We start from the raw sequence: 13,617 nt of genomic DNA, 5'->3' as shown, positions 1-13,617 counted from the left end.
AGTGCTGTCTGTAGGTTCTACATGTTTCTGCTTTGCTGTGTTTTCCTCAGAGTTCACATCATCCACCACTTACATTACAGATGTGATTAAAACTGCGGGTCAGACTCAAAATGTTGTGATAATGTCGGCTGAAGCTTCTGTGTCAGTTCTGCCAGAATCATCTATCTGTGTGCGACCGGTCCAAACTAATACATCAGCATAATGTTTCAAAATCAATAATCATTTTCCATCTCTGTCCATTAAATCACTTTTTCACGCTCCGTCTCTCTTCAGCGTCGTTCCAGTCCGTCCAGCTCCGGCTTCAACCGACAAAACTCAGCCTGCGAGTTACAAACGTTACACTCTGATCACCTTCGGATCAATTTCATGACACAGGCAAAGACAAAAAACAAAAAGTGGTGGAAAACAGGAAGGACAGACGAGAGTTCACCCTGATGAACTGGATTGCTTTGACCCTCTGTCAGCTAATTAACGACCAGAGGAAGAGGAGGAAGTAATCAGTGGAATCAGCTGCTGGTGTTTGGCTGAAGCCTGCGTGTGCTCGAGCCAGCAAGTGTTTAAAAGCTGTTTTCTGCTGCATACAGCTGCACATAGAGCGAATCCAGAAAAAATAACCTCACTAAGCAAAAAGAACAGCTGACATAAGAGAAAAGAAGAGTCAATCAGATTTACGACGCTGCAGATTGGAACCATTTAATATGATCTCACAACATTTTTAACTTTATTTTTGGAAGTCCTTCGTCTAAACAGAAGTTGTACCTTTTTATATAGCAGGAAACACTTTTAGATGAGCTGCAATATTAAATTCTGTTCCTGTTAAAAAAAAAAAAAGTGTTTTTACCAAATCCCAATTCTTAATTAAATAGGACTCTAATAATAACTATTTCACAGTTATGTCACAGTATAATATTTCCTCCCACTGCTTTCATCTGCGCTAACAACTGTTAAATTTCTTCTTAGCCCCTCTAACTAGTCTTGGAGGATAGTACGAACACCTTATGGCCCCGTGTGCCTCTCCATCAGCGCAGATCTTTAATGATGCTTCAAAGCGAAGAACCAATTTTTCGGGCGACTCCAGCAGCAGCAGCAGCAGCAGCAGAGAATCCCAATTTAACCTCTCACAGCGTATCCTACAGACAGGATCTGTGGGTGAGGCATCACACAAAGTGTCAGAAACATCTGTTCAATCTGTTTTGTGCTCCAATGGACAGTATGCCAAGATCTCAGGGCACACGGCTCTAAAAATGAACCACTGACAAGTCTGTCACACTTGATAAAAGAAGGGAACAATAATAATCCTGTTGAAACTGCCGAGCGGAGGAAAAATGGAGTGGACGGCACGCACATGCCGCTGAAAACATGTCAGATAATGCAGAAAAAAGGAGCATTTTGTGGAGGTATTTCATGCTGTTTGCGACCCCTGAGGGGTGAAAAACGGGGGCGAGGGAGGGAAGAGGCTGCATGGCTGGCTCATGGCGACACCGAGGAGCTCAGTCACCGCTGACAGGATGGAGTTCACCGGGATGTGAGAAGAACCATCTCAGGCAAACAGATGCAACGGTTCAAACACAAACCAGCCAACTGCTCGCTATTTGCCATCACGCCTTTAAAAGTTATAAATACAACTAATTAGTCTGATGCCTTCTGCAGGCCAGCGAGAGGTAGCGGCCTCTCCTCCACACCCATCGCCCCCATGCCTATGCGCCCTTCTCATGGGATCGGCATGAGCGCTTATTAAGTGCTAAAACAGACAGGAGCACGATATAAAACCCCTCTGAGATCCCTCTGCCTCACCACACTTAGCTCTGGCGATTCTTTCTTTTATCATCCCCCCCGTTCATTAGGAAGATTTTAATTGCCAGAATCTAAAAGAGTTTAAAAGTCATCAAAAAGAAGGGCTGCTGGTTTTTTATCTCCTTTTATTTCTTGAAATATGAGCGAACAGGCCAAAACAGAGATGTCATGTGGGGATCAGGGCAGGGCTGCACCTTGGTACCCCCTGAGGAAGTGGTGGCAGTCCAGCCGGCTTCTCAATCAGGATGTTGGCCTGCCGCCTCTGCTGGAGCCGGGGGACGCTCGGTGGATGGATGTGGAGCGGCTCCAGAGGAGTCTGGCAGGATGCTCCTGGCCGGGGTACATACCCGCTCCTCCGCTGTTCGTGCCCTACATCTCTGGGTCGGCGCATCAACCCGGCCAGAAGATCAGCAAGTGGAGGGTCAGCATGGACGTGGCTCACTTCTCCCCCTCAGAGATCTCTCTCAGCGTCAGAGACGGATTCCTGGAAGTTGAAGGTACAGGACTTTGGGTTACATCTCTGTTAATTAAACACCTCGAAGAAGTTCACTTCATTAACATTGCTAATTACTTTCACACCCAGGCTAGTTTCTATATTTAATAAAAACATGAATAATCTTATCTGGTTTGATCTCAGAGAGGTACAGAGTTATCTAAATAGACTTTTCTCACAGTTCACAGAATAAACCCCCTGAAAACCAAACAGTGACGGAAAGAAAAGCTGAATGTAACAAAAATTACAAAGCTGCTTAAATAATGTGCTTGGGGAAATTAAAATCACAGCTCTGTGGCAGAAATTAATTTCTGTGTTGAGTGGTTTCTCCGTGTAGCCTGATTCCTCTGTGTGTCCTCGCATTCTTCCCCATAAACGCTAATTCCTCCCCAGGGAGACACGAGGAGCGGCCAGATGAGCATGGATTTATTGCCAGATGTTTTACAAGGAAATACAGGTATGCAAAGTAAACACTGACACTAACCTGTGGATGATGACACACAGATTAAACAGCGGTCTGAAGCACCGAGGGCGAGCTTTGACAGCATCCAATCTCTAAGATGCTCACTGAGCTGAAAAATTAGATATTACCTCCATTTGTCTCAGTACTTGCACTCTGTGTGTAGCGACACTGTAAACATGCTTGTGTCACTTTCAGGCTCCCGGTTGAAGTGGACGTAACAAAAATCACATCCATGCTTTCTGTTGATGGCATTCTGACTGTGGAGGCTCCGGTTCCTGAAACCTCTGTTCCTGCTGCCATCCTCATTCCTATAAAGGTGATCCCAGCTGGGAAGATCAATAACACTGACACATCTGTCTGGTCAATTGCGATTCTAGAGCCAGCAGTCGGTTAGCTCGGTACTGGCTAGCCCGGCTCTGACCAAAAGTTACAAAACCTGTCACTCCAAAGCTCGCTAATGGGTTTCATCTCAGTTGTTCAACGCATACAAACGACTGGAATGGAGTGTTTACCAGGCAGACATGAAAGTGGTATTGATCTCCCAGAACAAAAAGCAAAAATACAAAGATGAAGACTAAACAATATCTGCAGATTGCATCACATTTTTTTTGTAACTTATAAATTCAGTGTTAAAGTGGAGCAAGAAAGCTGATCTTTGACAGAGTTGTGCACAAATGCAGGTGGAGATAGAAGGTACTGGAGAGGAAGAAGAGGCCTCTCATACAGATGCAGATACCTGCACAGCACCAGGCCACCCAGAGGCTGCATCTTCAGAGAATCAAGAGGAAATGTCTCCTTCAGAGGTCCAACTTGGCAGCACCACAGCTGGCCTTCAACAGCACGAAGAGAGGAGGGAAGAGGAGGAGGAGGAGGGCGATGAAAAGCCAGCTGGAGTGAGCCGCCCTTCAGCGCCTGCAGACGACAAAGGCGCAGAGAGTCTTCAAGATTCTCCTGAGCGCCACCAAATGCTGGAGAGCCAAGAAAGCCCAGTCGAGTCCAAACAGCTGGAGCACAAAGAAGCGGCCGTGGACGGAGAGATCCAGGTAATGGCGGGCTCAGAGGAAGCTGCTGAGGAGATCACCCAGCCCGTGGAGCAGGAGCCGGGCAGCGGTCCACAGAGCGACGTCCAGAGCCAGGAGCTGGAGGCTGCCGGCATAAAGCAAGAGCACACCGAGTGAACACACATTAAAACACAATATCATGAAGGCGAAATCCTGAAACAGTCTGCACAGCTTGTCCAGTTCCACAGATGCATTTTAGTCAATAGCCGTATAACCATGCTGTCTCTGGAGCTCCAATAAAGCACCAGCGTGTGAAAATGCTAAATATTGTGTCGTGTGTTCTGCTACCAAATGCTTTTGTGTCCTCGCAATCTTAAAGTGAATCGTTGGCCAGTTCTGTGTGAATTCGCAGCTGTTTATGAATAACAAGTGGTCACATTTATGAGAATCATGCTCACAATTGCCTCTGAAACTGTGCGAGTGCAAAATGTAAAAAAGTGATTCATTATCAAGCTGTTTCAGTGAAGGGCTTCTGACATTACTCAAATACTATAAGTTTGCACAGCTGTGCATTAGTCACTTCTACATGAATAACTTGCCCAAGGAGAAACTGGCGCTGATCCAGTCTTGCTGTTACCATGGCAACAGCATAATTGAAGTCCACACATATAATCTGACACCATTAAATACAGCAGTACACACATCACACAAAGCGGCGCCTTTTTTTTTTTTTTGCAAAAGCTGAAACTTGCGGAAGCCTTTTGTTGAGCATCTCCAGTTTGGAAACTTTTTAAATTCAAACCGATCTCTTGATTCCAACACACAGAGGAGATTACATTATTTTGCATCACACAACATGCAATGGAACTGCCCCAATTTTTCTTTTTTTTTTCTCTTTTTTTTGCAACTCGCATTCAAAAGCTCTGGCAGGGCTGCCTCAATGAGTTCGGTCCATTCTGCAGCCACACAGCAGTGCCAATCTCACCCAGCACTAAGCCCTCCGCTAATCTGCTGCCCAATTCCTTCTGTTATCCAACAATAACACCACGGGCTCTCTGGATCCCTGGAACCGGGCCCGCGAGTGGCACGGCTCTCAATGAAAGACACAGATGTTAAGACACACTGGGAGATTGGCCGGACATTTTTATTGCATCAGTCAATACAAAGACATCAAGAGAAAAGAAAAGGCAGGAAACAAACGTCTTTGGCGAAAAAAGCAAGTCGGCCCGACCATCATGCAGCCACCGTCCTGAACGTTCAAATAGAAAAGAAGAATGCAAACCGTACGGCAAAAAGGTGGAACACTTCAGATTAATGTTTATAATGAACTGACACGTATTAAAGTATATGTACAATACACTTTGGAAGAATACAGTATGAACGCACACGTTTCACCCTCGAACGCCTTCAGCAGAGTTTGTATAATATTACTTTAAGTGACATTTAATAGCTGAGAAGATAAACTGAAACAGGTCAAATAAATAAAGGCACATTTGTTGTTGTTTTTTAAAAGCACAGAAGACGGCGATGCAGAGACTCTTCCATTAAATGAACTTCACGTTAATATGAACACAAATGACCAAGACCATGTTAAACTGGTGCAGCCCCTGATTTTCAACATCTCCCCACATTTTGCACATACAAACAACATATAACCAGTCAATCATGTATAACACATCATGATACAAGCATGTTTAAGGGCCAAATATAATCACTAAACAACAAGTAAAACTCCTCGAAAGAAGCAACCTGTTAATGAAAACCTGATAATATGATGTAAGTAGTTGTATAACAATGCGTTTGTGTGTGATCATATATATCATCAACCCGTTTGATATTAAAGCTTCGTTATGTAACTTATTGTGTGACAGAGTTTAAATTAGACTGAACTGAACTGAAATAAAGTTCCTGGTAGTCAGACAGAACGTCCTTGAACGTGTTTATCGGTTAACTGGGGTCGCAGCACAAACACTGGCTTTGGACGCCTCACAGAACATCTACACTGAAGAAACAAGACATTACGATGATCGTGGTGCGTTATAAACCATTTGTTAGTTAATTATGCACTGACTGCAACTGCAAAATAGAGGAGTTGTTTGGATTTTTTATAAATGTTTAATCATAAAATGCACTAAATGCCAACAGCCACGTTTAACAAACCGTCTGGTCTGTACAGCTTTTTGTTTTTTGGTATGTAAGACACCAAACAGCCTCTAAAATAAGAGTGCTGCTGCTGCTCATTTGGGCATTTGGAAATAAAATGAAATAATAAAAATAATATTTAAAAAAAGAAATAATTAAAACAGAAGTAATTCTGTAACTTTTTTTATTTTTAGAAAGTTGATAAATTCTTAATTTAAGCATGCTTTAAAAAAAAAAAAGAAATATTTGCATTTTCTTATTAGCTGTTTATGACCTTTAGATTTTGCAGTTTAACTCCAATGAAAGAATGTCAACAATCCAACATGTCACTATGAGATTTGGGAAACTGCCACAGTACTGTTTACAATTAAATATAAAATCGCTAAATTAATTGGTAGCTACTGTTAGGACTGAATCTGAATTTCATTAAGGCAGTCTTGGGAACAATCTACAGCAGGAGTGTCGAACTCTGGTCCTCGAGGGCCACAGTCCTGCATGTTTTAGATGTTTCCTTCTTCCAACACACCTGATTCAAATGATCAGCTCATCATCAAGCTCTGCAGAAATCGGAAAGATCTAAAACTTGCAGGATTGCGGCCCTCGAGGACCAGGATTGGACACCCCTGATCTACAGTGTCACTGTTGTTGAGGCTTTTGATTGTTGCAGCTTGTAAAAACAATACCTGCCTATACCTGCTTCATCCTGCAGAGGGCCGCGGGGGAGCTGGAGCCTCTTACGTCGGGTCGACAGTTCATCAGCTAACAAACACACGACCAGGCACGCTCACATTCACACCTACAGCCAATTTAGAATCACCGATTAACTCACCAAGCGCTCGAGGAAGCTGAAGCACAGTGAGAACATAAAAAGTGCACACAGACGACCAGCAGGTTCAAACCTTCTTGTGTAGTTTCAACGTTTAAAAAAAACAAAAAACTGCCTGATACAGCTTTAATGTGGACATCAAATAGGACTTTACACATTTTAATTCCAGATGTCTAACAACATGAACGTTTAATATCAAACTTGTAACTGCTTGTGCAGGATGCTATTCGGGAGGTTCAGGCCATGGAGGCCTCCTGGGGTTTGGGGGAATCCACTTCCTGCGTTTCTCCAGCCGGGGAGCCGTCGCTGCTGAACAGGTAGTACGGAGGCGTCTGCCGAGCTTCGATGATGAGGACGCCCTCCGGGGACAAAGAGGCGAACACCGTCAGAGGGTCCACGTCTACGGGGATCCTGATGAAGCAGGAGAAAAGTGATGGTCTGAGTGTTTTAGTGGGAAAAGTTTACTCGGAGGAGAACATTTAAAGCCTGTGTGGGAGGAAGGAAATGAGGAGAGCAGCGAAACAGTCGAGTTCCCTCTTGGAGGTCACACAAAACTCCGTGACACGTTCCCTCTATATAGGAGCTGCTGTGCAAACATTTTTGAATGCTGGGGATTTATTTTTTTTTTTATTGACACTCTGTCAATGCCCATAAACAGCCTCCAGTTGGATGATTTTGCTGCTTCTGGGGGAAGAGAACGACTTGGCTCATGATTTAGACTGTTATTAAAAACAGTCACTGCGTCCTCCCTGGCTAGCGCTCGTTCTAGAAAAAAAACAACTATCTCCCACCCAGGAGATGAGCTGAAAACCATCCCCAGCTTTCATTAAAAAGCTCTGCCACAAAGAGGAGACAACACAAGGTTGATCCAGGTGTGAGGCTTCCCCCTGAAATGAATTCCAATTAATGAGATTGCCTCCTTTTGAAGTTTGACACCTGTACATTTCCACCGGTGTGTACTTTCCTAATCTGTCATATAGGCAACAGCTAATTCTGTGTCAGGCGTGGCTTTTTTTTTTAGATTTATTTTGTATTTTGGCATTATTTATGTTTCTGACTGGTGAAAATATGATATTTTCCAGAGCAGAGTGGGATAATTGGCTTCTATAAGGGTTTCATTCCATTATTGTACGCACACATTAGGTAAGATGAGTTACATTCAAGTGTATTTTGAGAAAAAAAAATAGACCTCACTTTGGAATGAAAAGCTGCCGCACACAGATGCAGGCAAACTCTGTTCTTTGTCAGACAGCGTGGCCAAATATGGCCATTGTAGGTCCTCTGTGAGAGCGGCCAAGTATGTTCAGAGTTAATATAAACACCGTTCAGAGGAGGAGACTGCGGGTCTGCCCTCCGTTTAATTAGCGAGGACGCTCCGCTGGCTCCCACTCGGCTGCGAAATACAGAAAAGTCAGAACGGACTCGAGAACCTCGCAGGAGCAGGACAGACGGGTCAAGTCAGGTCTATTTGTGAAACCAGACGTCACTCATAATGTGTCACTGAGCTGTAAAAAAAAAATTCACTTCAGCAATCATTTCCAGGCCACAGATCACCCCGAAAGAAATACATAAATACATAAATACATAAATACCACCTAAAAAAAACAAAAAACTAGATAATACAAATTAGATAATACAGGAAAACCAATAACTACAGATACAAGTGCAGTATAGAAGCAAAAGAAGTAAAAGAACAAAAAATACACTGTAAACAAACAAACAAACATGATTTCTAATTTAATAACAGCCATCTCTTAACAAATACAGCAACTTCTCCAAACTAAAAATCTATTTTCTAGCCTCACATTAGATCACGTGTTTTATTGTTCTTCGGCTTTTTAACGTTGAATGAAGTATATTTACAGACATTATTAAATTACTAAGCTGGATAGATAAATAGAAATCAGACCAGATAATTCTCATTTAACAAACACATCTATGTACGATTAAAGAATCAATACGTATTTGTCTGTTGTGACTCATTTGATCTAATTTTAGAAACATGTTCACAATATTTAACTTGAATTCAACTATTTGATCTAATTCTCATAAATTGGTGCTTTTATACAGAAAAAACATTGTTTTTCATTCAAACTTTATCCTTATTTATCTGCAGGTTTATTAATATTTACACGTATTTTAAAGATACATAAAAAAATTGTGAAATGAAAGAAGTCAGTCCTGTAAAATAAAGACTTTTCTACAGTGTGGGGGAAAAGGATAAATCAAGAAAAGGTTGTAACAGTACAGCATCTAACTGTGGGATTATAGTAAATCAAGTTTAGATAGAACAAGAGCAGCACAGTCGGTGTGCTGAGATAAGCTGGCGGCCGGCGGAGGCTAAACGAAGGTCCTGAGGTTTAAAGACGACACTCACAGGACTCATATCGAATGCTGCACGACGACGCCATCAAACTCACTCTTCCTTGTTTTCTAAAAATACTTTTGTCATTTTCCTCATCACCTTTAGGACAGAAACATCTTCAGCATCATTTGTTCTCAGAATGAGATGTCAGGGTCGAGCAGTTATCGTCTGCTGCTGCTGCTGCAGCCACAGACTCAGTCACCGCCGACTGCTCACAGGGAAACGTGTGCAAATAACTGCAGTGTGACATGTTTTCAGGTGAAATGTTCAAACAAGACAGAGAACCTGCTAAATGCAAAATGCTGCATGCTAACGTAAACATTACAACACGTTAGCGTGTCCCAGTGACCACACAAACATGCTCACAGAGACAATGCTAACATGCTAGCAGCTAGCTGGTACAATCCTGCTGTCAGTGTGTGTGTCTCTATTTTTATTTTTTTATTTTTGTTTCATTTCAACAATACAGTGATAACAGTAAAAATAATCTAGGGCTAAATGGCATTTGTATCTCTGTGATCGCACACAAATGATCATAAATACTGGTCCAGTGTTGCTGGACGACCATAAAACATGAACTAAATTACCTTCCTCAGATTTGCATCGCCAACACTCTGATGTGGGTAATATCCCTAATCTGAATAATCTGGAAGGAGTCCAATAAAAACGATGTATAATTTTGAATTGGATAAGACGAATTCTTGCATCCCTTGTGTGTGTCTCTGTTCTTGCAGTACCTTTCTCTTCAGATTTTTTTTTTGCCTTTTTTTCCTCCACCATCTTAGTTAAGCACATTAGCATGTGAGGAATTGCTAATTAGCGCTAAAAGCATAGCTTAGGCTTTTAGGAATAGCAACACCTTGCAGGTATTTGGTTTTAAATTCCTGGGTTGTTTGACAATCTTACATTCTGAACACTGAAGGCAAGGCAGGTTTATTTGTAGAGCACAACTCGTACCCGAGGAAATTCAAAGTGCTTCACACAAACGTATAAGAAGACAGATAAAATCAGTCCACAGAACATCAACACAATTATTAATTAATAACATTAAAAGCAAAGAGGCAGATAAAATCAATCCATAAAAACATAAATATAATCCTTCATTTGAAGAGTACAGATAAAATACTTTCATATGTACAACTAAACAGAACTGTTTTCAGCCTGGATTTAAACATTGTCAGAGTTGAGGTCTGTCTCACACCTTCTGAAATCCAGGTCCAGATCTTAGCTGCATAGAACTGGACCACAGCCTCCCTGTGTTTGGTTCTGACTCTGGGCACCAGCAGGAGAACCTCCCAGAGGTTCTCAGAGCCCGACATGGTTCATATGGCAGAGGAGCATCTCTCCTAAAAACTCCTCTCTATGTGTTGAAATTTCATTTTCCATTTTTTATTTATTTTTTTCATGATAAGAATCCCGTCCTGCCGAACAATGACTGAGGGCCAATTCATGCTTTTGGTCCACATGGCATAAATGCTGTCATCCACCCAAGTCCACAAGCTCCATGTGGGACCCCTCTGTGGACGTTCACATGCAGCCCAAAACTGGTGACCAAAAAAAAAGAAAGCTTCCATCCAAACATTTAGAATTTGTCATTTGAAAGGGCTGTAATGGAGGGAGACATTTGAGATGCTTTGAGTTGAGCCTACTTTCCACTGATGGAGCCCAAACACAGAGGGAGGTTCTGGATTCTCCACAGAACCTGTGCTACGGGCACACACTGTGCTTGGCACATCTCAGGAATAATCACACTGACACGGTGCTACGGTCCGATCTGTAAATAGATCTGAAACGCCACAAGACTGAATCAGTCTGTTTTTAAACTGTCATTGTGCACTGCAGTTTAAAGCTAGAAACGGTCGGCCGTGTCTGGTAGCGTATAGAAACACCACATGGACACTTTAACAAGGTAAAAATTAAATAAATAAAAAATGTAGATTTTACTGTATAGGAGTCTTTCAGAGATCCCCAGATTCAATACAACTCATCCTGTGGGGAATTCAGATTCAGATTTATTGATCCCTTTGGTTTGGCGCCTCAGGGAAATAGTTGAATGTGTGTTTATCCTAAATGTTACAGCAGTTTGTCCGTTTGCTTACTTTCTGTAAAACCGCAAATCTAAATATTGGTGCAAATAAAAAAGAGAGGGGATTCCTGTAGAAACCACAAATGTTTGTGTAGCATTTTGTGCCGATCCATTTGTTAGACATCAAGATGTTTCAGTAATCTTGTTAAATCTTTAACCTGGCGGTGATCTGATCAACACTTCTGACACATGTTCAGTTCTGGATCACAAAATTCAGCTTCATCACGATGCTCGATAAAAAGTCAGTGAATCAACGCGTCATTTGGTTGTTGGTGTATTTCACCGCATGCCAACCAGATTCCAAAAATGTTCTAAGAAAGTTCTACTAATGTTTTCAGTGGGAACTTTTCTTGCAGTTCCCAGAATGTTTGTCGTAAAGTCAGAATAACTGAAGACATTCCAAGAATGTTTGGTGATAACACCGTTAGACAAAGTCGACTGAAGGCTGCTTTGCACCTTCGTTGTCATGTAACATTTTGGGAACGTTTTTATAGACGATACGGTGCGTTCTCCTCGACAACGTCCCCAAAATGTCTTCAGAACATTGCAGGCAGAACTTTGTTAACAGATCACAATGCAGGAACGTTTTACGGAGAACGTTCTGTCATCTGACGCCTTGAAAACATTTTCCAAACGTTGCACTGACAACATCTTCCCTTTGTTATCGCGGTGGAAACGTCTTTTCTGAGAACGTTCTATGATGTGTTCGCTCAACGTAACGGCAAATGGTAAGAGGTTACTGCTCGTTATTAAAAACAGTAACAATATCTGGAAAACAGTTTCTGAATGTTGGTTTAAGAGCGTTATTTCTTTGTTATCATAGAACATTGTGAAAACGCCACCAAAACATCCTCAGACCAACAGTACGTACTTTTTTTGTTTGGTTTAATTTACACTCGTTTAATTAATCAAATCACTTTCTTTAACGAGAGCAATAAAAGTTGGTGAGAGCCAGCATAAATCTTGGATAATTTCAATGAACTCACATGAATGTGTGGCCCCCCAGGCCTTCCCTTAAGGAGCCAGTCGCTGTGAAGCAAAGTTTCCCCTCTGACAAAGTCAAATCACTCAGCCGGCCCATTACGCAGGACTCCAGCAGAAACCTTTATCTGTCCAGCTCGGGGAGTTTATTTAACTTTGGCAAGCGTACAGTTTATCTCAGGCATTGATTTTGTACAGCTGCCAAAAAACTGTCCAATATGCTTTTTTCCCTGCAGAGATTCAGGAGCGGCGAGAAAGACAAGCCGGCGAGAGCAGACACGAGTGTTTGTGTGGAACATACGACCCCGGCGCCGCTTCCCACACACTCACCGAGTCGGTCCGCTAGTACCGGGCCTCTCGTGAGAATAGAAACAGGAGGCGGAACGGCAGATTTCTGAATAACAACACGAGCAGATAACGGTTTTGCTCAACAGCTACGTGACCTGAGGGTCCACGGCTACCTTTGCCCTCGGAGCCGGTTGAACGGCAGCATTTTTTTGGTTAATAACTCACACTTTGCTCACTTGTGCGCTGCTGAAAGTTTAACAGAACAATCCGCTGTCGGACTCTGATCGCCGGCGCCGCACTGGAGCGATGATTTTGTTGATGAACTTTGGAAGAGCATGAAACTTTCCCCCCTCAGCACACCAACATTTTGAATGTATTTATAGCAGCGGTAACATTAATAAAGTACATCGGCTGTGTGGGACTCGGGGAGATGACGTCGTTGAATAGTTGAGCTGAAACTAGAAGCCAGAGTCTTTCTTTTTCCATTGTTATGTATCCCTGTCACAGTTTTTTGATTTCCAGTTGTGGAGTCTGGTCTTTTTGTGATTATTAAGATTGTAGATGGAATTAAAGTGTTGAATCACCAAAGACACATAATCATGAGCGGCAGCCCGGCATGTCGAGCAAACGGTTAAAAACTCAAACGAGATTGAGTTCTTTTTTAGAGACTGACAGGATACCGTACAGTACAGTTAGCTTTGTTAAGAATAGTTAACAGTTCAGATACAGGTTTAATAAGCTCCGTTTGAACCTGCTGCGCAAATAGCCGCAGACCAAATGGCAGTTTCTTATAATTCGCTGGTTTCAGTTCAAGCTTCAAAGTGGATGACGACTCATGAGCTCATACACGTCATCCCCTCAACTGAATAAAAATTTGGAACTTTTAATAAAAGTTTTTTATTTTTGTTAAAGCTTATAAGATAATATTTACAATCTAAACGACACGAGTGCATGTGAGACTCTTCAAAGTGTCCTCGCTCTGTTCAGAACACCCATCGAGCTGAGACGTCACATTCTGTCCATTCAGCCTTTTATTTCGAGGTCAGTCTTGCTTTGTTCTGCAGTTTGTATCGCTTATGTCCAGAGCTTCAGTCTTTATGAGCTTCAGCTAAAACCACAGCTAAAGCTAAACCGCACACCTTTAACTCTTAAAAACATGTTTCTGTATTTGTATTTAA

At 42.3% G+C, this 13,617-nt stretch overlaps 1 protein-coding gene across 1 annotated transcript in view; it reads right to left on the bottom strand.

Annotated features, from left to right (window-relative positions):
- Window positions 1–6,831: 6,831 nt before the first annotated feature.
- Window positions 6,832–13,617, bottom strand: part of hspb8 (heat shock protein b8) — a 25,538-nt gene continuing 18,752 nt past the window's right edge. The window contains exon 3 of the mRNA XM_008279881.1: window positions 6,832–7,130. Within this exon, the coding sequence (XP_008278103.1) occupies window positions 6,956–7,130 (175 nt within the window). The 3' untranslated portion in view covers window positions 6,832–6,955. The remainder of the gene's footprint in view (window positions 7,131–13,617) is intronic.

Source organism: Stegastes partitus, unplaced genomic scaffold, assembly GCF_000690725.1.
Source record: "Stegastes partitus isolate 25-593 unplaced genomic scaffold, Stegastes_partitus-1.0.2 Scaffold174, whole genome shotgun sequence".
NCBI lineage: Eukaryota > Metazoa > Chordata > Actinopteri > Pomacentridae > Stegastes > Stegastes partitus.
The sequence above is the reverse complement of the archived record's forward strand: the minus strand, read 5'-3'. Positions and strand labels throughout refer to the sequence as shown.